We start from the raw sequence: 24,117 nt of genomic DNA, 5'->3' as shown, positions 1-24,117 counted from the left end.
TGGGGATCATGAATATCTGTTCACAAGGTCTTGGTAATCCATCCAATAGCTGTTGAGATATTTCAGTCTGGATCAAAGTGGTGAACCGACCGACAGACTCACATTACCATATTTAGAGCCACTTGTATACTGTTGGCCAGTTTATTCTGTACCATATTTTATTAATTTATGTGTTTTTATATGTAAAATCTTAATCTGCAAAGTAACTAAAGCTGTCAGGTAAATGTAGTGGAGTAAAAAGTACAATATTTCCGTCTGAGATGTGGAGGAGACGTAGAAAGTGGCAGAAAATGGAAATACTCAAGTTAAAGTACTTCAAAATTGTACTTAAGTACGTTACTTGAGTGAATGTCCTTACTGTAGTTACTTTCCATCACGGGTCATAAAATGTGCACCATGACTGATAAGAGCGAGCTAATGAGAAATTAAGTTTGCGGTTACAATATATAACCATTTAGAAACTTAAAGCAGTGTTACATCTTCAGAGTATTTGCACAGATGAGAGGCACATTTTGTTTACTGCAGATGAGAGCATTTTATCAATAAATTACAACCAAAATGAGCTAAAACCAGATCTCAGAAAAGAACGGTATCCTCCTTTGTTTATACATATGAATATACAGGAACTTCTAATTAAAAAATAAAGCTTGGGTTTTGTTATAATTTGATTTCCACCTGTAAAGATGATAGAAAAAAGTGAAAAGGAGAGCACTTGAACTGGATTTGAGCTGTTTTAAAAGGCACAAGTGAAAGTTAATAGCTGTTAAATGAACCCAGGGTGGTGTGATGTGTCAACCCCTTTGAGAAAAAACTGCAGAAACTGGAAAGAAGAATGAGAGAATAAAAGAGGAAGAAAGAGGAGGAGCCAGCAGATGGTTGAGAACAGGATTTGGAGGTAAGATAGACAGATAGGAGGGCTCTTCCTGAGTTGAGCTGTTGGCTGTGTGGGGCTTTTTCTCCGCTTCCTCCACTCCCAAACTATGGACTAAACTTACACAAAAGTTACTTCTCTTTGGAAAGATCTGAGCCACATCGGAGGTAAGAAAACCGTTTTTTTTTCTTGCATGTTTTTACTTCACATTGTCCCATTTCCCCTCTCCTTGCTTTGCATACACAGCTCACAGGCTGAAGTATGTGTGTGCAGCTGGGTGTGAAGTAGTAATTCAGTACCTGTCTGTTAAATCTGTGAAACTTCACACAAAAAAGGCACATTTTTTTATAGAAAGCCACTAACCTACTACTTGTGTCTCTTTGTGTGTGTTTTCTCAGCTTTAAGAATCTGCATGTTTTTGCAGCCAAACTCACACAGCACTCAGGAAAGAAGGGTCACTAAAGAGGGATTTTTTTACACAGTAAACATCATATAAGTGCTGAAAAGCTCTAAAATGCCTGGTATGCAGCCGGTCCCTTCAGGTCCCTGCATGTAAAAGGACAGCTAAGAGGCAGATAAAGCACTGATACAGTCTCTCCCCCCTTTTCTCTCCCCTTTGTGCTTTGCTGAATTCTTTTGTGTTGAAGTAAAACCGTGTTTAGCACACGAGTTTTATAACTTTACCAGAAATCTTATCACAGTCATACAAAGCATACAATGTTTTCATTCTGCACTGGTGCTATTCTTCCTCCCTGCTGTGCCAGGAACAGAAATACATTTCTCAGAAGTCAAATGAATTACTGACTCAAGTACTGATGGCACATTTTGTTGTTGATCTGACCTCCTCTGGGTGTAACTGATAGTTCCTCCTTTTCTGTAAGAGTAAAAAAAAACAAACAAAAAACCACACACACACTACGTGCTTTAAAACACAAAGATGAGCATGATTTCACATTTAGTGTATCTTTGCAGACCGATTGGCTAATTTTCTGCAAACTAACCTAAGGATGTGAATTAGTTGAACCAACCACAACTTGTTTTAAAACCCGATGTGATGCATTATACGATAACAAAACTTATAGTGAGTGTATGATACATGCAGAAGCTGTTACAAAGCTCACTTGTGTGGATTTAAACAGGCCATGTTATTATGCAGGACCGAATGTTCCTGGATTGAACTTCCTTCTTTCTGCAGGAACATTTCCAAAGTACCATTTACTTCATTTGAATATCATGTTTGAAGGGAAGCAGCGGCAGTGTTATGTCCATGTTGAACTCTGTTGATCAGATTAAGGTATAAATTACAAAATAAGTCTGATTTCAACTGATAAAGCAGAGAAATGTTACATAATAGATGCTATCAAAAGTGATATGAGCTGTCTGCTAAGTGAGTTTTGATCCATAAAGATATCTTATCAGGTCACTGTTTAGAAATTTGGCTTTGGCTGCAGTTATTTTAACACCACCCAGAATCCACTCAAACTACATCATCGCCACTGTATGTGAGTCATAAATCTAGTTCATCAGTTTTGGCATCCAGCTTTTCTTTGATAAGTTAGTGGTATTTTACTTTTTTCTAGTAGTCACAATATTGGTCTCTCGCATCAGACAAGAGGAAATAGCCACGCATAGTATTGCACCTACAACTATTTCAAACACTCTTCCTCTCTCACTTGCTGCCAGAGACTCTGCCTTTCTCAGCAATCCTTTTACTATAACAGACATCTGTGCATTTTATGCAGCTGTCAGTCCCAATATACCTCTGAATAAACGAGAAGGTTGCCCTTTTAATGCTTTGTAAGTGATAGCGTGACTTAGCAGTTTAGTATCTAATATCAGTTTGTGGTTATTGGTGCCAGACTCGTTGGCGAGGATGTCGTTGATGTTGAGAAACAAATGGTTAGATAACAGAGAGGAAGGACGGTTAGAGTAGAAAAACTCTTTTCTGTTAAGTTGAAGGACGTGCAAGAAACCAATTTAAAAAAGAATGCAAAACTGTTGCAGTAGAGGGTGAAATCTCCTGACCTTTAGTCTCTACTATGTCTCAAGCTCCAAAAACACTGGATCCTACATTTCCCATAAGCCCAAGCAGAGATACCCAGGCGATGTCACTTCAGTAATTGAGTAATTTTCTCCTACTTAACATACATATTGTGTTAGTTTTCAAAAAAAACAAACAAAAGGAACGAGTACATTTACTTTTACATGTAAAATTGGTGGAAAGCCCCTTTAATGAAATTCCATACAAATTGGTATAACATCACGACTTCTTCTTTGGCCACATGGGGGCAGCGGAAACATAACACTGACACCTCTTATGTTGATATGGCGAACTTGTTAGTAAACAGCTGCCTATTTAAACGTCGAGCAGACACAGAGCAACTCCCACACATGAAGAATAAGATTTATTCAATTTACAATAACTGATTTTCTTGGCCACTTGGCCACCAGCTGCTTTCAAGTCCTCCTCTTTCTCTCTGCAGATGAGTGACCAAGACAGCAGCGCCTCGGCCTCTCAAACAGAGGGAGAATTTGAGGGAGAGATGGACGGAGAGGTGGACGGGGAAGGAGAAAGAGATGAATACCACAGGGAAAGCCCGGCCCCCAGTCTGTCCAGCTTCTCCCCGTCTCTGCGCGCCGTCGTACGCATCAAACAGAAGTACCAGGCCATGAAGAAGCGGCGTCAGGAGATGAGCCTGGGGCTGGCAGGAGCAGGGGCCCTCACAGGAGCCCCGGCGAGAACCAGCCCTAAAATCTTCACCTTCGACGGACTCACCCCCTCCAGCTTCCCCACCCTGACGTCCACCATCGCTCAGAGGAAAAAGAGGAGAAAGAGGAAACGGGTGTTGTATCCCAACAGCGGGGGGTGCAAGGCCCCGCCGAAGCAAGAGCAAAGCCGAGCCAAATACTGCCTTTACCTGCTCTTTGCCATCGTCTTCATCCAGGTAAAGTAACTAATTACAACTGTGACTGGAGCTGATCTCTTTTCCCTCAACAGGCAATCTGCGGGGAAGCTTTTCATGAAGAAAAGGGGGTCGCCACTTTGACAGGAACTGGATGAGTAGGGTTAGGATGTCACATTGGCTGAAATCTTGTGCTTTTACTCAAGAAGATCTAGTGAGCAATTGTTAGCATGCTTTTATGCTAAGCTAAGACTGGTAAACACTACCTTCTCACCATCAGCATGTTAGCATTGTCATTGTGACCATGTTAGCACGCTGCAGACTTTATACAGAGTGGTTTGTGAAATACAGTAAACTGAATTTAATGAATCTGTTAGTTGAGTAACAGTACCATTTAAGTTGGATTTCCTTCCACTGCACTATTCAGTAAGATATTTCGTTATTTAAATCTGAACGTCAGTTTGCTTCCTCTATCTCCAGTAACACTGTAAATAATGAGAGTGAGGAATTTGTATTACCATCAACTCCTGTGTGACTAGGCAGGGTGTAAATATAGACTGAACTGTTTGTCTTCATATTCGGTCATGTCAGTGTTCAGACTAGAAATAGAAATATGCTGTCATTCAGGCCTCAGGTGGGTCCTACATCACCTAATCTTGAGGCACTATTCAGTAGTCTAGGTGCTTTGCCCACAGCTCATTTATGACTGCTTTACTGTCACGTGTATCCCACAGCATTACTAATAGTTTATTTTGCAGTTTCAAACACAAACATTTTAAATGGGTCCGTGTGTATTTCCTGTTCCCAGTTTGCTGAGCGGAAATAAACTTGGAACACGAGCTGTTTCCCTTTTGCAATGCGATTCCAAAAAAAAAAAAAAAAAAAAAAAAAAAAGGATCTGTACAGATTACAAGTTCGCAGAAGTAAACAAGTGGACTGTCAGGGCATGTCTGAGAAATGTACAGAAGTTCTGAATATGTCTCATGTGACAGTCCAAAATGTCCCCTCTGCTGCTCATTACCTCTTAAATTTTAGGCTTTTTCTAAGTGTAGATTTATTTATTTTTTTAGATAATTGGATGATCTGTGAGACTAGTGTACTTTGAATATGTAATCTGTTCACAGTGGGAAAGTGTCAAAAGAGTCAGTGTGCATATTAAAAAAAAAAACTTGATTTTTGAGTGTGCTGTTGATGTACACAGAAAACGGAGGAGCTGCTCACAACTGGGGGAAAAACAACTCATTGTGGGTGTTTGTGGCACAGCTCCAGGAACACCTGAGAAAACGATAGTTACTGGACAAACTTCTTGTTGTCTCTTTGTTAAGTTTAATTGTCAGTAACTTTCTGACTTTGCAGTTTGATTGACATCCAATGGCGCAAGTATTGTATCATTTCCTGTTAGTATATAACAGCTAGGTATGTTGATTTCTTGTATATTCACTGCAAAAGTGGTGCTCTAACGATTAGTATACTGTATACAATTAGTATGTAACAGTAATACTGAACTGGGACACAGCTATATTCTGTCATCGTATCCTTTCTATCCGTCACTTGTTTCTTTCCAGGTGTACAACGCCATAGAGAACCTAGATGACCACGTTCTCAGGTACGACCTGGAGGGGCTGGAGAAGACGCTGAGGAGAGAGGTGTTTGGGCAGCAGGGAGTGGTGGAGGTTCTGCTGTCCCACCTGAAGGACTACCTGTCCACCTACGTCCACAACAAGCCCCTGGTGGTTTCCCTGCACGGCCCCAGCGGTGTGGGCAAGAGCCACCTGGGACGCCTCCTGGCCGGACACTTCCGCTCGGTGGTGGGGGAGACGCTGGTGCTGCAGTACTACGTCCTCCACCACTGTCCCCAGGAGGCCGACGCCCTGCAGTGCGCCCGCAACCTCTCCACTCTCATCTCAGAGATGGTCCAACGGGCCGAGGAGGAGGAGAAGATCCCGCTGTTCATCTTCGACGAGGCCGAGCACATGCACGACGAGATCCTGGACGAGCTGTGGCAGCTGGTGGCCTCCAAACAGTCCAATGAATACCTGAATGCTATCTACCTGTTCCTGAGCAATCTGGGTCATGCACACATCACCAAACATATGCTACACAACTCCTCAAGTATTTCTATGGCAATGACAGCATCTGGTCGTCATAGTAACCTAGGAAAAGAGCTGACTCCAATATTACGCAACATTCTGGAGAAGCGTCACCTACTGTGGACAGAGGCTGACATCTTACCTCTGGGCCTTTTGGAGAAAGGGCACGTGATGGAGTGCTTCCTGGATGAAATGACTCGAGAGGGGTTCTACCCGGATCATACCAACATAGAGCGCCTCGCAGGGGAGATTGAATACTACCCCGAGGTAGGGGGGCGCGAATATTCCCAGACAGGCTGCAAGCAAGTGGTGGCTAAAGTCAACCTGCTGTGAAATCCTCTGCAGGAAATGTTTGGATGTCTCACATTCTTTAAACCATGAAGAAATAGTGCTTGAGAAGTAAGTGAGGGGATCTGGTTACGAAACTTGAATGACACAACTCAGAGCCAGAGCTTTCAAGATAAAGTTATGTAAGAGTGAAAAAAAGAGCAGTCTGCTCCCAGACAAAGGACGCTGAAGACGTTCGGCTCTGTTCTGGGAAATGGTGTGAATCCTATGAAGAGGTTTGAAAACGTCCAGTACACACACACACACACACACACACACACACACACACACACACACAGTCTTTAAAGGGTCAGTTCATCCAAATTATGAAAAAAAACGTATTTTCTCACTTACCTCTGGTGGTATCTAGCCATACAGATGCTCACAGCATTACAAATGATACATTTAAAAAAAACAAAACACTTTTTATAAGGACTATTTCTTCAGTAGAAAATACTGTAGTTTAAATGAAAACTGTTGACGGGGGGGGGGTCCGTCTTATCAAGAGTGATGAGGGCATTGTTCCAAGACATTTCCATTAGCCTCAACTATACTTTGTGTTTAGTGGTAATTAGCAAATGCTAGCATGTTAACACGCTAAACTAACGTGTTGAACACTGTAAACATACCTGCTAAACATCACCATGTTAGCATTGTCATTTTGATCATTTTAGCATGCTGATGTTAGCATTTAGCTCAACTCATCGCTGTGCCTAAGTACAGCCTCACAAAGCTGCTAGCGTGGATGCAGACTCTTAGTCTTGTTTAAATGTAATTTTGTGAGCACCGCAAATTTCATTCATCTCCAATGTATTGGGGTGGAGGCAGAAATCTCAAAGAGGGTTATGTAAAAACCTGGACAAATAAAAACAAAACTATCTAAATTACTAGATACCACTAGAGGTAATTGAGAATATATGTATTTTTTAACTCCCAACTACTATTAGGAAGTCAACCAGAAGTAGTAGGAGATGAGCAGGACTATATATTCATTTATAAGAGGAAGTTCAGATACTTATAATGCATCAGTTACTAACACATTTTAGGATGTTTTTTTTTTGTCAGACATGTCAAATGTGATGCAGCAGATTCTGTAGCTATTTCTACACAATCTACAATGTATAAGCCTGTGGATCTACTTAAATAATATACAGTATAAGAACTGTATTAAAGTATTAAATTAATACTGCCTTGGACCTGCAGATGGAAAGTTGCTAGTAGCAACAGCCGGTGGCTCATCACTAGATTTAGCCACTCGCTAAGTCTGGTGATTTAGCTATTAGCAGAATGAATCTTACCTGCATACAAGGCATCTCTTCTCTTTGTTTTAGAATATGTAGTCACTGAAGTTTATTTATTAAAGAAAGTAAAGGCAATATTTTTTGCATGGATATAGGCCTACTGTGTTCACATCCAAAGAAATTAACTTTAAGTCAACGCAGACTTGCATTAATATTACTCATCGGTTTTCTAATATTTACTAACTTTAACGTGTAGTGAGTGCCTTGAAATTAAAGACACCATTTAAACATGGCTAGGAGAGTTTTCTTACAGCAGCCTGCGAAGCGTAATACAGCGCTTTTTGTTTTTTAAAGGAAAAAAGAAAAGGAAATCATAAAGCAGACTGCCAGCAGCTGTTTAGTTTAGCTTAGCATAACGACTGGAAAAGGAGGAAACAGCCAGCCTGGCTCTGTCCAACAATTCAGGAAGTCACTGTGCCCGGCCAAGAAATAGTCCAGCACATAAGCTGTCCTAAAACCACAACGTGCTGTTTTTACACTTTGGTTTCTGTGCAGATTAAAAAAACAAGATATAATGAGTTAATTTGTGAGCTTTAGAGGTGCTAGTAGGTAGGTGTTTTTACTACTTTTGAACAGAACCGGCTCAGTTTCCCCTTGCCTCCAGTCTTTATGCTAATCTGAGCTGTAGCTTCATCCTCAGCATACAGACATGAGAGTGGTATCCATTTTTTCATCTAACCCACGTCAAGAAAGCGAAGAAGCGCATTTCCCAAAATGTCAGACTATTGCTTTAACTCGGGGTCCAGTTACTAGCTTTTCCCACTGCTTTCAACTTGTTTTTCTCAGCAGATGGAGTTTGTTGAAGTCCACAACTGAACAAAGGAAGCTCTCCAGATGTGGTTAAAGCTCCAGAAAAGGCTAGTAAGTGGGCCCTGAGTTAAAACGACTATAATTGATATTTTTATAATAATAATGTATCAAATGACAATGTGAAAACAATGTGAAAGGGGAGCAGGCAGCTGTTTCCAGTGGAAAGCTCTAAAAACCCACTGTACACTACCTGTACAGTTTGGGGCCAGTTGGTGAACATAGTGGAGCATTTAGCAGCTAAAGAGCCAGATATTTCCCTCAGGAGCTGGTGGAGACCATAAACAGCTAAAATTGAGTGAATATTGGACTCACATTCATCAGGTGACACAAACACGACTCCAAATGAATGATAATATTGCTTCGTAACTGCTGGATGTGTAAATGTTAAGTTTGCCATATAAAGTTGATATGATAATGTTGCAGGTTTATTAAAAGACGTACAACTTTCAGACAATGTTATACATTTTCTTTTATTATTAGAATTCCCTTAATTGACATTGGAAAAAAATGAGGTACTGTGTCTAAGTGACAAAGAAAAATTTGCCTTATAATCATGACAACACAATTAGATGGAGAAAAAAAAACACATTTTGATGCATGATTGCAGAAAAAGAAATATGATAGTCATGTGGGACAGAACGACCTGTAACATAATCCTATTAAGTGTTTGGACTGGAATAACTTAGAGGACAATCAACTGTATTTTATGTACAGATCTGAGGAGTGTAGGTTGTTTTCGAGAAGAGAGCACTGACAGCAATAAGTGCAGTCCCCCAGCAACATGAGGAAACAGCTGGCCATCGAGTTAAGACGCCTGGTGCCAGTGAACAGCTGAGATACCTACGAGAATGTATAAGTAGATGCAAAAATATCTCACTTCTTTGTGACTGCTGTGCTGAGACAGATAGATGCAAACAATATTGTAGAAATGCAAACTAACTACATAAGCTACCAGAAGATTCCACTACATTGATTTCACCTACCAAAAACGAGAAGTCACAAAAGATTAAAAGATCATTTAGGAGCATCTGAACAGGTTTTCATTGTTCCTATAAAGCAACGCAAGCTGACAGTTTTAAATATTCTTCATTCAGTCAATGCAGGAGTCTTTACCTCTCGACTTCAACCACCAGTGCTTCAATAATTCAGTCATATGTTCATGAAATATGTGGTCTCAAAACATTTATATGGATTAAACAGATTGCAACAAGACAGCCAAAAGTGTTCAAACCAATACAAAACAAAAAGAAAAAAACAGACACTCAGCACCATTTCTTAACCAAGCAAATAAGCCTTCAGCTCTGCATCCACGTTTTCATTCTTACATGCTTTCAGGAAGGCAGGAACGACTGCATACAGAAGCTTTAATGCGCTACACATTTACACCAACAACTACATCATCCAAGACAGACAGGGAAATATTATAGTGTCACTTTAATAACCATAAAAATGATAATAATCCACAACTATGCGTCGTCGGTTTCAGGATCAGCACGCAACCTTACAACTCCTCTCAGGGGTGTTTAAGCATGATGCTGAGACGCGACTATTACTGTCAGAAATGCTCATGAAATGTGTGAAGGGGGTGAGTCCAGAGAGAAGCTACATGATGGTGGTGGTGGACTGGGGGCAGAGGAGTGTGTGGTGATGTGGTTCGGGGCTTTTTTTTCCTTTGTTGGTGGTTCTGAGTTGTCCCCTTTATGCCTCCAGCTCGAAGCCCATGCCGACTTTGTGTCCACCGGCGTTGAAGTTCTTCCCGTCGATCAGGGCTGAGAGGGTGACCTTGACACCTGCAGACACAAAACAGGGTTTCTGAAGGGTTCACTAAGTTCAATTTAAGACTTTAAGATCTTTTTAATACCAAATAGTATTTAATACCTGTTTGACAGTCGTGAGAAGTATGACAGAAAACCAGTAGGGACGATATAGCCTACAATTATTCACTAAATACATGGATTTATTGACATTCATATCACATTTCTTTCAGTACTTTCCAGCAGTATATAACAATAGTTTCTAATGATATAATTAATTAAATTAAAGTGATCTGGGCCAGAGAAGCAGCAGAAAATGGGTGGATGGACTAACCAATTAAAAAAGTATTAATTTAAGTTTAGTATTTAAGTTTCTGCTACAATTGACACTAACCCATTATGAGTCAATGAGCTTCCAAGCTACTGTAGGTTTCACTGTAAGTGAAATTTAAGACTTTTTAATACATCTTCTAAGGCGAAACTAAATTCAATGCTTTTTAATACTTTTAAGACCTGCAGATACCCTGCAAGAGCAGGGACGTCTCAGAAACAAGCCACAGCTTTTTAATTTCTTTTTTACCAAATTACTTTTTTTTCTTTGTGTAGTACATTAAACGCCTTCTTTCCAAAAATCTGGGGCCGTATGCACAAAACATCCTAAGGCTATAAGTAGCTCCTGAAAGGCCCAGTAAGGAGAAACTTCTAAAAAAATAAGGGCCGTGTAAATCCTAACTTTAGGACTCGAAGAGTAGTTCACAAAGCCTTTTAAAACTAAAACTAGCTCCTCAGTCTGAGAGAAGAGGACTCCTGAGTCACTAACATCTGCTCACAAAACTACAATGATAATGAAGTATGAAAAGCATATTTTGATGGCAGGTGAGTTAATAAGAATCCAATTAGCTGACCGACAATCACCAGCTCCACTACCCGGACAGCGGGGAAATGCAGTTTGCAGCACTGATGACCTTGAAACATCTCAGCTGAGAATTATTCATCAAACCGAAAACGTGCTTATCAGACCCCAATTTGTTCTACAGTTCATTAAATGTGCGATAAATAATCAGCAACTGCAAAAAGTGAATAAAGCTGATTTCATGGCCGAATATTTTCCCGACAAAAGGATAAAAATGTGTTTGATGGCAAAATCCGTGACGCCCATAGACACCGATCACCTGTCAACCAATCACTATATACATGAGTGAGTAAATAAATTTATGAAACGTGATTCGTCATTCATCGCTTCCCTTCTCTTAGGAGTTTCAGTTTCTTAGTTTTCAGTTGTGAAAACTTCAGGACCTTTCAGCCCCACTGAGGAGGACACCTAGTAGCAAGATTTGCTGTATTCTCAAGAATGTGGTTGATACAGTTTTGACTCCAAACAAAATATTTGGGTGGATGAGAGCCACGCCGCTGGGGACGGGAGCCTACCTGGCCGAAGGCTCTGGGTGTAGCCTACTCCAATCAGACTGGCATTGTTTACTTTGGCCTGTGGGGTGAAACAGGAAGAGACATGAAACAAAACAGCAAGAACTGTTTCATGAGAATTTGCCTTAACAAATAGTTCTGTAAATGAATAGGAGGAGCACTTACAGACAGAGAGGCGTCTTTATCCAGCTTGTATTTGGCAGCGATGCCGAAGCGAGTGTTGTTACTGCCGGCGGTCCAGGCCAGAGTGACCGCTGTCTCCAGCTCGTCGTTCACCTTCTGGTAGATGGAGCCGCCGAACTCGGTCCCATCATTACTGAGAGAGAAAAGACGCCGATTCAGAGACCAAATCCTGCAGACCCTTTACTCCCCGCGATCATCGGGGGTTCAACATTTTAATTACAGCCCTCTTAATATTAAGTAACAATATTTATTTAAATACTGAGCAAATAGCAGGATAAATCATGCCTGTAAACACCATCAGTATCACACAGTGGTGTAAAATATTAACGGAGCACTGATATTTGACTGATCTACCAACAGGACAGGGAAGCTGGAGTTTCAAAGGGAGTGTCTTTTAAAAACTATTCAAATAAAAAAATTTACTGTTCACAACTGGTGGACATTGTTTTGTTTTAAGTCACAAGCCAATAAAGTTGGGAAACATTGGTACAGGAGACAAAATACTTAAAGCTAAGCAGGAAACCTAATCTTCTACATCTTAAAATAAATAAAACTTTAGTTTTAGTTAGCATTGGGTTTGCTCCAAAAATGCTGAATTCTACAATTCCCATGATGCAACTTGATAGCCTCTTTTCATTATTTCTTTCCCTGCCTGGTTAACATTCACATGTAAACTTAGTCTTTCAAAATATTGGTCATGCATGCTTTCTACTAAAAATGTGTATTGTTCAATCTCAAACCGAAGATGGGAGCTTTAAAAACTCTGGGACAACGACCCTGATCATCATTTTCTCCCTGCAGAGCCACAGAGGACATTATACAGCTGTTGGTACAGGTTAAGTAGTTGATGTGTGAAATCGCTGGAGCACTCACACATTGGTGTGCAGCTGGAAGTCCCCAGCCCTGTATCCGAGGGCGAAGTTGTTCTGGGCCAGTTTGGACTTGGCTGTGTCGAAAGCCATCTGGTAGCCAGCCAGCCAGCCCTCGTAGCCCAACACAGCAGCAGCGTGGATGATGGGACCCTCGAAGTCAACGTCGCAGCCCAGGTTCACGAAGTCGCGCTTGTAGCCCGTCTTCAGTTTGCCGCTCTTCTTACTGAAAAATGGGTTTATAGGGTTAAATGTTAGTTTCTCTCTAATACTGTAATATTAAAGGATAAGTGGTGATATTTGCCTTATTGTCAACAAATCCCATGAATAGACCAAAACAAACACTGAATGTGTCGACTAACAAGTATCATCTGTGTTTCACAGCCTGATGTGTCTTCTTCCTCTGAGCCACAGAGCTCCATTGTTGTCCAGAAACTATTAAAACACATCAGCGAGCCGCTCTGTTGCACTGGGTGACATGTTCCTTCATCACCACGAACACACACACTGTAGTTTATTCTGACTCAGTCCCACACACACCGTCCTGCTGCCCCAAACACTCACTACAGCACCACATGTGGATTCATCCGCCGCTGAAAATAGTCCCCAACAGATGCACTGTTTCCTCCTGTTTGACGTTTGATTAAAAACTGCAGTGAGCAGCTGTTTGAGGAGATTACTGAGACGTTTTTCCAAATGAAACTATATATTTGTGAGCTGTTTTCAAATTAGGTAAAAGAAGTTCGCTTAATTTGCATAAATTAATCAAACTTCCAATGTAGTTTTTTTTTTTTTAAAAGGGAGAAGTGTGGCATTTAACTCCTCAGGCTATTCAGAAGTGTGAAAATAGCAGCTAATTATTAACTAAAAAAACAGACACAGCAGTGAGAAACTAGTTCAAGCTTTTTCCACTGTGCTTCGACTTTAGTGTTCTCCATACAACCAGGCCTGACCCACAGTTTATACTTATTACATAATCATGTAATCCCATAAGGCATGTACAAATGTATTGTACATGTCATTCGTACAAATAAATGTAGTCTTACCCCGTGTTTGGTACAAAAGATGTATCCAAGGCAACCTTCAGTCCTTGAGTCAGCTGTAGGTAAAGTAACAATTAACAGGTATTTAACCACATGTGAGACTTAAATTAATGCAATTTTATCAGTTGCAAAACCAAGTCTGAACACTCTGTTAGCATACACTCGTACCTGGTCCTCCACAGTGACTTCAGTAGCCAGTGTGTTATCCGTGTTCCACTTCTGGTTGAAGCTCAGGCCCAGCTCCTTCATCTTGTATTTGGTCTCCAGGCTCCCGGACGCCTTCCCTGTGTCTGTGTTACTGGAGCCAGATGTGTTGAACTCCTGACCGGAGGATCGGGAGGACAAATCATTAGCATGCCAAAGTCAGTCCGACACAGCAAATAATAACTGACTGCTAAAAGTGTGAAAATAATGGATTAATGAGAGTTTGTGTATAGATTATCAAAGAATATCCAAAGCATTCGCAAAAACTAGAGAGAGACCTTTACAACTATTAAACTGTAAAATAATAAATAGTAAATAAAATAAGGAATATCAGAGGCATATAACACTGTACACATCAGACAATACAGCTGACAGACAACTGCGAGACAACCAGACAGCCCCGAACATTAATCCATGCAAGACGCCAATAACACAGGATGGACAGAAAATCACACTGATAAGTCTCATGAATATTGCTATTGGGATTTGAATTGCGATACAACTGAGGCACTTAATATTAAAATTCACTTTGACAAAGCCAGACAGCATGGTTAAAAAATGCAGACAGGTGCAAAAAATAAAAAAAGATATTTTAATTTTAAAAATTTAGTTTCATATGGCTGCCATAGTCCTTTCCTTCTATTTGCATTAATTTACATATGATCAGAACATGAGAACACAAGTGACGCTCACTTAATGTAATGTGCGATACAGTGTGTACGGTGCAGTGCAGTCTGTAAGTATTTGTACAGCGAGACATTTTCTTTTGTACCTCGGCATGTTCATTTTTATCTAAAACAGCGACTATGAGGTTTTAAGTGCCAACTTTTTATACAGACTTCCCGGCTGTGTCCGAAATCACTCCCTATTTATTACAAAGCGCACCATATTTACTGTCCGCCATCCGAGTGTGTAAATTTATGCTAAAGTTTCCTCAAAAATTCCACAATGTAACAAAAAAGTAAAGCGTAAAAAGTAGAATCCATGGCATGCACGCTACTTTCCGAATATTACTTACTGAACTATTGATTGTCTATTATATAGGGAGAAGTGAATGAGTCAATGAGAGAGTTTCAGACAGTATCCAATTTGTGGACAGTGCAGGACGACAATGACAGGGCTACAGTTCCTACAGTATTCACCCTATCTGGATGTAAACACCCTCAAACTGAAGGTAAAAGGCAGAACTGTACCCTCAGAGATAACAGAAAATGCGTTAATGTCGAAATACTTATGGTCTGCACTGTACGTCTAATTCTTTACAGAACTGTAAGATGACGCAATGTTGCATTTTATAACAGGAAGGTCGTAATAGATTTATAGTGCTGAAAAGAAGCAGCACAGTTTTTGTTTCCATCTTAGTAAAGGAACGTGTAAAAACCCACCACAACAAAATGACAGGCAGGAAATGTGAGTGCAAAGTGACGACAGTCCAACCTGTAGCTCAGGAAATCTAAATCCAACTCAGTGAGACACTAATGAAAGAAATGTCAGTACAGCTACATTAGGGAGTAACTAAGAACATATTTATAATGTGAACAGATGTGAAAGTCATTGTAGGAAATTATATCCAAGCCATATGAAAGTCACTTATAGAAAGAAACATCCACTTGGCCAGACAGCCTGCAGTGAACCTTTGCAGCGGAGCTGCTTCTCAGCTTGTTTTAGCACCTAACTAACCACAGACTCTCTGTCTCCGTCTTTTCCAAACTGACTCCGGTGACCAGTTTCTGACAATCAGACCTGCTAGTGGCTCTGTGGGGCTGTGCCTGAGCTAAATGCTAACATTAGCATGCTAACATGCTTACAATGATAATGATAGCGTGTTGATGTTCAGCAGGTTTACCACATTCACCGTGTTGTTTTAGTGTGTTAGCATGCTAACATTAGCCTTTAAGTAATTAGCACTAAATGTAAAGTACAGCTGAGGCTGATGGGAATGTCATCAGTTTTGCAGGTATTCGGTCACAAACCAAAGTGTTGGACGAATTACAAATTTGACCTGATGATGGCAATAGAAGAAAAGTCAGGAGATCAAAGTTATTACAATTCATCCTCTGGGGACCATGAGTGTCTGTACCAAATTTCACAGCAACCCATCCAATTGTTGAGATATTTTAATAAAGACATAAAAAGTTAATCTCATGGTAGCGCTAGAGGAAAAGTCAAGAGGGTCACCAAAGTCAGTAGGATTCATCCTCTCGGGATCTTGAATACCTGTTGTAAATTTCATAGCAATCCATCAAATAGTTGTTGAGACATTTCACTCTGAATCACACATATTAACCCCATGGTGGCGCTAGAGGGAAAGCCAGAGGGTCACCAAAGTCAGTAGGATTCATCCTCTGGGGAGCATGAACGTCTGAACAAAATGTCATGGCAATCCGTGTAATAGTTGTCGAGATATTTCAGTCTGGACCAACTGACCAACACTGTCATCCCTACAGCCATGCAGCTAGCATGGCTAAAAATCTGTAGTGCAGATCTGCCACGAGTGTATCCGTCTGAAGAGCTGAGTTAAAAAATGTGTTACACTGTTCACTCCTGCATTTTGGAAACATCTGGAGTATGGATAGCAATTGAAATGTGATAAATTAGGCAATCTTATGCAGTATGAAGTTTAATGTTTTTGGGTTTGGGGCTTAAGGAAAGAACTATGGCAATTTTTCACTATTTTCTGACACGGTATGAACCAAACGATTAACTGATTAATCAAGACAATAATCGGCAGATTAACTGATAATGAAAACGAAACTAAAGACGAATACATTAGACTGACTCAAAGAAATTCTCCACAAAGACATGAAAGGTTAGAAGTGAATGAGTGTGACGTGACAGAACACGGACTGTAAATTTTTGTTGTAAAACACATTGATATTCATGCTGTATGAATGATTAGCACAAAGACAAAAAAGAAAAACATTAGACCACGATAACAATAGAAAAACAACGTGTGATTAAAAACAAGATGGTGGTGTCATTATGTGCATAAACAGCTGTCAGCTCTGACACCGATCTTACCATCTACATTAGAGCGCGAGCAGTCCAGTACAGACGGCAGCAGCATGGAGACAGAGCAGCGGTTAGGAAAGGCAGGTAGAGAGACAGACAGGCCACAAAACAAACATGGGTTTGTCATGTTTCTCTAGAACAGAGCACAGCTTCAGCCAAGCAGGTCTGCATCCGCACCTGCTCGTCAACCTAGAAACCTCCAGGTTACAGCAGGGTTCAGTCTGGTTAAAAGCTGTGTGGAGTGGAGTCTTATCTGGGGGTCTCGGTGCAGTGAGGGGTGGGGGTGGGGGTGGGGGTTAGAGACTGCAGCAGGTATGCCAAGTGATGGCACAACAAGGGACGGCAGGGAGATGGACTGGGCAGAAAGCATCCAGGAAATGACAACAGGTTTTAAAAAACAAAACAAAACAAAACAAAACAACAAAAGCGTCCTCACCACTCCACTTTGTGATTTGGTCTTGAGGTCCAGCTTCACAACACCAAAGCCTGGTGGATTTCAAAAGAGTTCAAGAGCTGTGTGTTAGCGGTAATTGGGTGCAAGATAAAGCAAATAAATCAAATACAAGAAGATTTAAAAAGGAATAGTTCGACATAAGATTATCCCCTTTCTCGCAGAGAGTTTGATGAGAAGATTGAAACCACTCTCATATCTGTCTGTTCAATATGAAGCTGGAGCCAGGAGACGGTTTTCTTAGCTTAGCATAAAGACCAGCACATAATCCCCTGTAAAACCACAACTTGTCATTTTAACATTTCAGTTTTTGTACTGATTAAAACATGAGAGGTATAATTAGAGAGCTTTAGGGGTGCTGGCAGGCCGATTCTTCTTCCTTTCTAATCTTTGGAGAGAGCCAGGCTAGCTGTTTCTTTATGCTAAGCTAAGTTAACCGCCACCTGGCTGCGGCTTCACATTTGACGGACACACAAGAGAGTGGTATTGATCTTCTCATCTAACTCTCAGCAAGAAAGCGAATAAGCGCATTTGCCAAAATGTCAAACTATTCCTTTAATTCAAAGTATCTGCAACGATATGCTCACCGACTCACCTCAATATACGGGTTAATCTTTTCATATTTTGGACAAAATATGACCAGTATGACGACTCACCCTCATGTTAATGTCAACTAAAACACAGGTTAAGTTTGTTCTGTCCACATAATGTACACCAAGTTTGCTAGTGCAGCTCCATGTCAGCTTTCTGTAAGCGCCAGAGATGGTTCTTTACAGCACCAAAGACCAAGAGAGAAAGAAATACGATAACATTACTCTCGTCTCTTGTAGCTTAATACTTGCATTTTTTTTTTTCCCTCTATGAAACTTCAACCAGGTTGCTGTGTCGTCATTTTCTATACAGAAGGCTAACGTGGAGGTACACTGGCTGTACTTCATGTGGGTGTTGATATTTCTCTGGGGTGAGCAGAGGCAAATGTAAAATTCTGGAGTCCTTTGATGCCTGATGGCGGATCTGACTTTTAAGTCTGCCTTGTTACCTACATATTCACAGTAATGACTCCAGCTGGGATCAACAGATGTGCGATGGCCAAGCTAAAACTTGCTAGCCTTGGATTGTCCAGTGTTCAAACTAGGGTTAGGCAATATGACAATATATACCGTGAGACGATCTAAATTTGTCAACCATCAGAGATTTGCCAAACCATTTCTACCGTGGGAGCTGTCTAGGGCTGCAACTAACGATTATTTTCATTATCATTTAAGTTGTCGATTATTTTCTCAATTAATCGATTTATCGTTTGATCTAAAAATGACTGAAAATAGTGAAAAATGTCCGTCACAATTTCTTTAAGTCCAAGGTGACGTCTTCATAAATGTTTTGTCCAACCAACCGTCCAAACCCCCAAATATATTCTGTTAATTATCACAGAAGACAAAGAAAAGCAGAAAACCCTCACATTTGAGAAGCTGGAACAAGGTAAAGTTTGGCATTTTTGCTTAAAATAACTATTAAGCAATTATCAAAATAGTGTCCAATTAATCTTTCTGTTGATCGACTAATCGATGAATCGACTAATAGATTGCAGCTCTAATGGCTTTTCCTTTAATGTCTCTTGGTGTATTAGGCCATTGTGGGCCTAATACAACTGATTTATGGCAATACATGATTTTATTATAATTTTTGCATCAGTGTGATAAAGTACCTTGGTTTGTTTTTCCATTTGCTGGATTGGGTTTGAAACACACACTCCTATCCGGTTAATTTACCCGTTAACGATCACACGATTGATTTTCCAGTAAAATGTTATATATATATATATATATATATATATATATATATATATATATATATATATTTATTTCTATAACATTTTAGATAATTGTTTGTATTGGTTGCTTTGCAGATTGCAGATTTGAACAGGCTCTGTGTTTCAGGAATTCCTAACAGTTAATAATTTACTCTTTGGGCTAAAATAGTACTCACCATAGCCCTTGCTGAATATATCCTTGGCAGCCTTGCCCAGGTCCGAGTATGAAGGAGGGACAGCCATTGTGCTGGAGAAGATCAGAAAGTCAGTGACGTGATCAGTGCCATTTACTCTCCGTTTAAGCCGCATATTTTACAAGTCAATGAACAAATTAGAAAGCAGGTTGAACCACACATTTTCACTTTTCTGCACAGGTGTTGTAATGATTTAGTGCTACAGTAAAGGCCCTGATCGTCAGGGCAGAGAGTCACATTTGAGTCTTCCATGATGCTGCAACACTAGCAAAGCCTATTCTGAATGAAGGCAGTCAGTAGTTAAAGTCAATGGGGTTTTGTCATATACCCAAACAATCCAATAGCTATCATATAATTGAAGCCCAGTCTCCGGGTGAGCTCCAGCAGAAGGGAACAAGCTGTTCCTTTAGAGGCAGCTGGGAAGCAAATGGGCTCTGCATCCGGCTGAAACAAGAAGCTGTTGGGGCAGCTAAAAAAAAAAAGTCAAGCCAGAACTGCATCACAAAAAATAAATGTAACCCCGCATATAAGCAGAAATGTACACAGAAATGCATGAAATTGCTAAGCTAGCAGATGTTAAAGCATCAGAACAAAAAGGCTCTCATCATATCTCAAGGTTGTGAAAAGGGCCCTGAACCTCATCCTGGTGATGCTGCTGTTCAGACAAATCTACATCTGTTACTGGAGATGTGTCCTCTGTATGAACAGCTAGATTAGATAAACTCCCAAGTGAACAATGCTGAACGAGTCTTTTGTGTATTAACAAATGGTTGGCGCTACATGCTGCATCTCTCATTTGGGACAAAGGACAGCAGATGGGCCAGTGAAAGAGGTGTGGGGGGGTTTGACAGCTAGCTAGCTAGCTAGCTGCTGTGTGAGCTGCAGTAACAAGCTAGCTAACTACCAAGAAAAGGATACGACAGATAGCAGCTGACTAACTGATAATGTTCGTGTTCACAGTAACGTTACTCTGCCTGTCCCCCAAAACACATCACACACACCCCTTAACAGCCAGTTAGTCACAAACCCGGCTGATAAAGTTGCTAAATGCGTAGCTAACGTTACAGTTGTGTATCTCTGCACTATCAAACGGGAAACCTATCATCCAAGGATTAAACTGTGCATTACAAGGCTAAACATCATTACATAACAGACCTACCGTTAGCTAAATCGCTCAACATGCTAGGTGTGTGGCTAACCTTGGAGACAAACGTACCGTTAGCAAAGGCGAAATTAGTGACGTAAATGATCATACAAGTATTATAAAACTCACAGCTATATTTGAGATTAATTAGCATTGTGTATTCTCCTTACCAGTGCAAATGTGTTTGGAAGGGGAGTCTGCAAAGCCTGGAGTGTCCCTGGCGTGATGCTGCTGAGTGGATTGACAGCTAGCTTAGCTTAGCAATGTCTATAAGGGGAACAGGGCACAATGAAGGAGACATTTGGCGCATGCGCGGTGTCAGTGCGAACAGCGAACAAAGAGTCAATACAAAAGCAAGAGATCAATCCCACGACCACAAGCAGGTTTACACGAGTGAGAAACGTTTAGCTGAAGACATTCTGACGCAGAAATGGACCAACAAACGTTTATCAGGGATACAGAAATGTTTGTTTTTTTTATTTACATGAAGCCCATGGCTCTCTGACCAGGTGGACCCCCACCTTTTTTGGCTGATCCGAGGGGTGTGGCTTGTGGCACAGGTAAGTATCATAAACCAAACATATCAAGTTCTTTATTGTCATATGCACAACAATTACAGTGAAGCAGCCATTGGCAATGAAAGTCTTAATCCTCAGGCTCCCTCCAACAATGCTCAAACAATATGTATAAAAGGAAAATCATGCAGGGAAAAAGAGAATCTAAGACACTACATAAAATATTACAGAAGTTAAAATATAGGAATAACATATATATATATATATATATATATATAATACAATAAAATAAAATATACTGTGGTAGGCAGTAATGATAAAATAAACTGTAATGTTATGGACAGGTAAGAACAGGATTTTAAACAGGCAGTGCACTAATAAATATATATACTGTGATGGCTAAACAGCTTGTAAACAGATAGTAAATATATATATATTTAAATACATACTGTCATGTATGCAGGTATAAATGGTAGTAATAAATATATATATATAAACAGAGCTGTAAACAGTAAGTAAGTAATAGTAGTATAAAGGAAAATGTATGTAGGCCTATGTGAATGTAGCTTAGCATGAAATATAACTAATGTTATTGCTGCATACCTGAAAGCAGTTGTTCCCAACCGTCACCAGATGATTAAAGGGATGAGAAAGAAAAATATACACATTTCTGTTACACACAATTTTGTATATTTTTTCTGACTTTTCTCTAATTCTTGCTTTTTTCTTGTGAAAGCCTGGATACGTTCACCTCTTCCTGTAGGCTATCTGAAAATCCTTCAAATGAAACAGACCGAGAGGGAATCTCTCTTTGGTTTAACTGTTCACAGCCTGTGATTAGGGGTCACAGGAAGACATTGATTCATTTCAAGTTTTAAGGGCCCACAAAAATCATTGGGAACCGCTGCCCAAGAGTGTAAGCTACTGTTACAATGTAATAACGGTTTAATATAACACAGGCACAAAGCCCTAACTGACTCAAGGTCAGGCCACCACTAGGTGTTTTATCACAGCTTTCACTCAGAAGAAAGAAATGAAGTATTCTTGTATCTTTCTGAAGGATTTCAGATTCTCAGTGAACTGATTTGTCATGGGACGTGCTGGAGCACAGACTGCTTACATGATGGGGCATGTGTGACCTGGTCAAATAATACGCATTCAAAGGGAACACTGATGCATGCTGTGCAGAAGAAAATGCCATATTCTTGGAAATGTATGATCAGTGGATTATGTGTTCGTTGGAATGCCTTATAATAGATTGATATTAGTTAGATTCAGGCCTCACCCCTCACTCCCCCCTTACAGTACCTACCAGTACTTGTGTAAAACATCTGATGGGTCACCTGTCTCCAGCGAATCCGATTTAACACTAGGTGGAACCAAACAGCAGTCAACGTTTCTTCCAACACTCAGGTGAGCTTAAAGGTCCTTGCACTGAGCTTGGTGTTAATGTTACTAGCAGGTTTAGTGGACGCATCATTTCATACAGCATGCATCCTGCATTAATGTCATGTAGTCACTGAATCATTTTGTATTTGGGTTACAGTATTGAAAGTCAGGGGATATTAATCCAATGTGGCTCCTTTTTTATTTTAAAAGTATGTCAGTATTATGTTATTCAGAATCAGAATCAGAAATACTTTATTGATCCCCGAGGGGAAACTCTTTCGTTACAGCTGCTCACTGTCACGTCAGTGCACACAGGGATAGAAGTACTAAGCAAATCAAAATATAATACACTATAATACAGTTAAGATAAATTAAGTACAAAGTGGATTTACCAGTTGATGATAAATATGTACAGTATAATAATACTACAATGTAATAATAAGTAATTAGTAATAGTGCATGTACTGTCAAGTTAAGTGTAGCTTGTTAAGATGATTATGAGTCGGTGGATATTGCACAGCAGTAATAGAAGTATGAATAAATATCAATAAATAGGGAATTTAAAACTGAAAAGAGTATATTGCACAGCAGTATTAAACAGAGAATATTGCACAATTATGTCAAGTATTGCAGAGATGTTAATGATCAATGTCCAGTTTAGTGACTTCGGGTCATACAGACTGACACTTAGAGGGAGGAGTTAAAGAGTCTGATGGCCACAGGCAGGAATGACTTCCTGTGGCGCTCTGTGGTGCATTGTGGGGGGATGAGTCTTCCGCTGAAGGTGCTCCTTTGTTTGACCAGCGCGTCATGGAGCGGGTGGGAGACACTGTCCAAGATGGCGTGTAGTTTGGCCAGCATCCTCCTCTCTGACACCACCGCCAGAGAGTCCAGCTCCACCCCCACAATGTCACCGGCCTTACGGATCAGTTTGTTGAGTCTGTTGGCGTCCGCTGCCCTCAGCCTGCTGCCCCAGCATGCAACAGCATACAGGACAGCACCGGCCACCACAGACTCATAAAACATCCTCAGCATTGTCCGGCAGATGTTGAAGGACCTCAGCCTCCTCAGGAAACAGAGGCGGCTCTGGCCCTTCCTGTAAACAGCTTGAGTGTTCTTGGTCCAGTCCAGTTTATTGTCCAAGTGTACTCCCGGGTACTTGTAGTCCTCTACGATGTCCACACTGACCCCCTGGATGGAAACCGGGGTCACTGGTGCCTTGGCCCTTCGTAGGTCTACAACCAGCTCCTTAGACTTTGTCGCATTATGCACGTTATTACTGGATTATTATTAGTGATACATAAACATGTACGAAGAAGTATTTTAATATTGTAGCAGGTCGAGGTGGAGCTAATTATATAACCACTTTACTGTTGGGCACTTGAATCTGTAACAATGCAACATATTTTATGAACTGAACATATATGTTTTGTATGTAAAACCTTAATCTGCAAAGTAAATAGTAATTATAGCTGTTAAATAAATGTAATAGAGTAAAGGTGCAATATTTCCCTTTGAAATGAAGTAAAGTAGAAGATAATGGCAGTGGAGGAAGAAGTATTCAGGTCCTTTGCTTAAGTGAAAGAAGCAATACAACAGTGTAAAAATACTCCGTTACAAGTAAACGTCCTGCATTCAAAGTAAAAGTACAGAAGTATTATCAACAAAATGTACTTACAGTATCACAAGTAAAAGGTGCAGCTAACTTTAACTACTGTACTGAAAAACTTCTGAGTTTAATATTTAACAGTGTGTCATATTTTATAAGATATTCAGTTGTTTTACAGGTAAAATCAGAAGAGTGGAAAGTAACTATGTACAT

General features: G+C 40.3%; 2 protein-coding genes across 3 annotated transcripts; one reads left to right on the top strand and one right to left on the bottom strand.

Moving 5' to 3' along the window:
* Positions 1–316: 316 nt before the first annotated feature.
* On the top strand, positions 317–8,751 carry tor4aa (torsin family 4, member Aa). The gene is made up of 3 exons (XM_044175321.1): positions 317–1,038; positions 3,355–3,816; positions 5,340–8,751. The coding sequence occupies exons 2-3, from the start codon at positions 3,355–3,357 to the stop codon at positions 6,195–6,197; spliced, it is 1,320 nt and encodes a 439-aa protein (XP_044031256.1). The 5' UTR covers positions 317–1,038; the 3' UTR covers positions 6,198–8,751.
* A 2-nt stretch (positions 8,752–8,753) lies between these two features.
* Positions 8,754–20,717, bottom strand: zgc:56235 (Voltage-dependent anion-selective channel protein 2-like). Of its 2 annotated transcripts, XM_044175322.1 has the most exons (10): positions 20,562–20,717; positions 19,230–19,300; positions 17,229–17,278; positions 16,802–16,804; positions 13,745–13,897; positions 13,580–13,632; positions 12,538–12,759; positions 11,647–11,797; positions 11,485–11,542; positions 8,754–10,092 (listed from the first exon to the last, which is right to left on the bottom strand). In XM_044175322.1, the coding sequence occupies exons 2-10, from the start codon at positions 19,294–19,296 to the stop codon at positions 10,001–10,003; spliced, it is 849 nt and encodes a 282-aa protein (XP_044031257.1). In that variant the 5' UTR covers positions 19,297–19,300; positions 20,562–20,717; the 3' UTR covers positions 8,754–10,000. The 2 variants fall into 2 exon arrangements, with proteins under 2 accessions (XP_044031257.1, XP_044031258.1); XM_044175323.1 differs by lacking the exon at positions 16,802–16,804.
* Between the last annotated feature and the right edge of the window lie 3,400 nt (positions 20,718–24,117).

This window comes from Siniperca chuatsi, linkage group LG18 (assembly GCF_020085105.1).
Source record: "Siniperca chuatsi isolate FFG_IHB_CAS linkage group LG18, ASM2008510v1, whole genome shotgun sequence".
Lineage (NCBI taxonomy): Eukaryota > Metazoa > Chordata > Actinopteri > Centrarchiformes > Sinipercidae > Siniperca > Siniperca chuatsi.
Note: the sequence above shows the minus strand (reverse complement) of the source record. Positions and strands in the feature narration are given on the sequence as shown.

Excerpts from the sequence above, each read along its gene's own strand:
- tor4aa (XM_044175321.1), top strand. The coding sequence starts at position 3,355 with ATGAGTGACCAAGACAGCAGCGCCTCGGCCTCTCAAACAGAGGGAGAA. Across the intron at positions 3,817-5,339 it reads TTGCCATCGTCTTCATCCAG|GTGTACAACGCCATAGAGAA; the intron begins GTAAAGTAACTA and ends GTTTCTTTCCAG.
- zgc:56235 (XM_044175322.1), bottom strand. The coding sequence starts at position 19,296 with ATGGCTGTCCCTCCTTCATACTCGGACCTGGGCAAGGCTGCCAAGGAT. Across the intron at positions 13,633-13,744 it reads AAGTCACTGTGGAGGACCAG|CTGACTCAAGGACTGAAGGT; the intron begins GTACGAGTGTAT and ends CTTTACCTACAG. Across the intron at positions 10,093-11,484 it reads CACCCAGAGCCTTCGGCCAG|GTGTCAAGGTCACCCTCTCA; the intron begins GTAGGCTCCCGT and ends TTGTGTCTGCAG.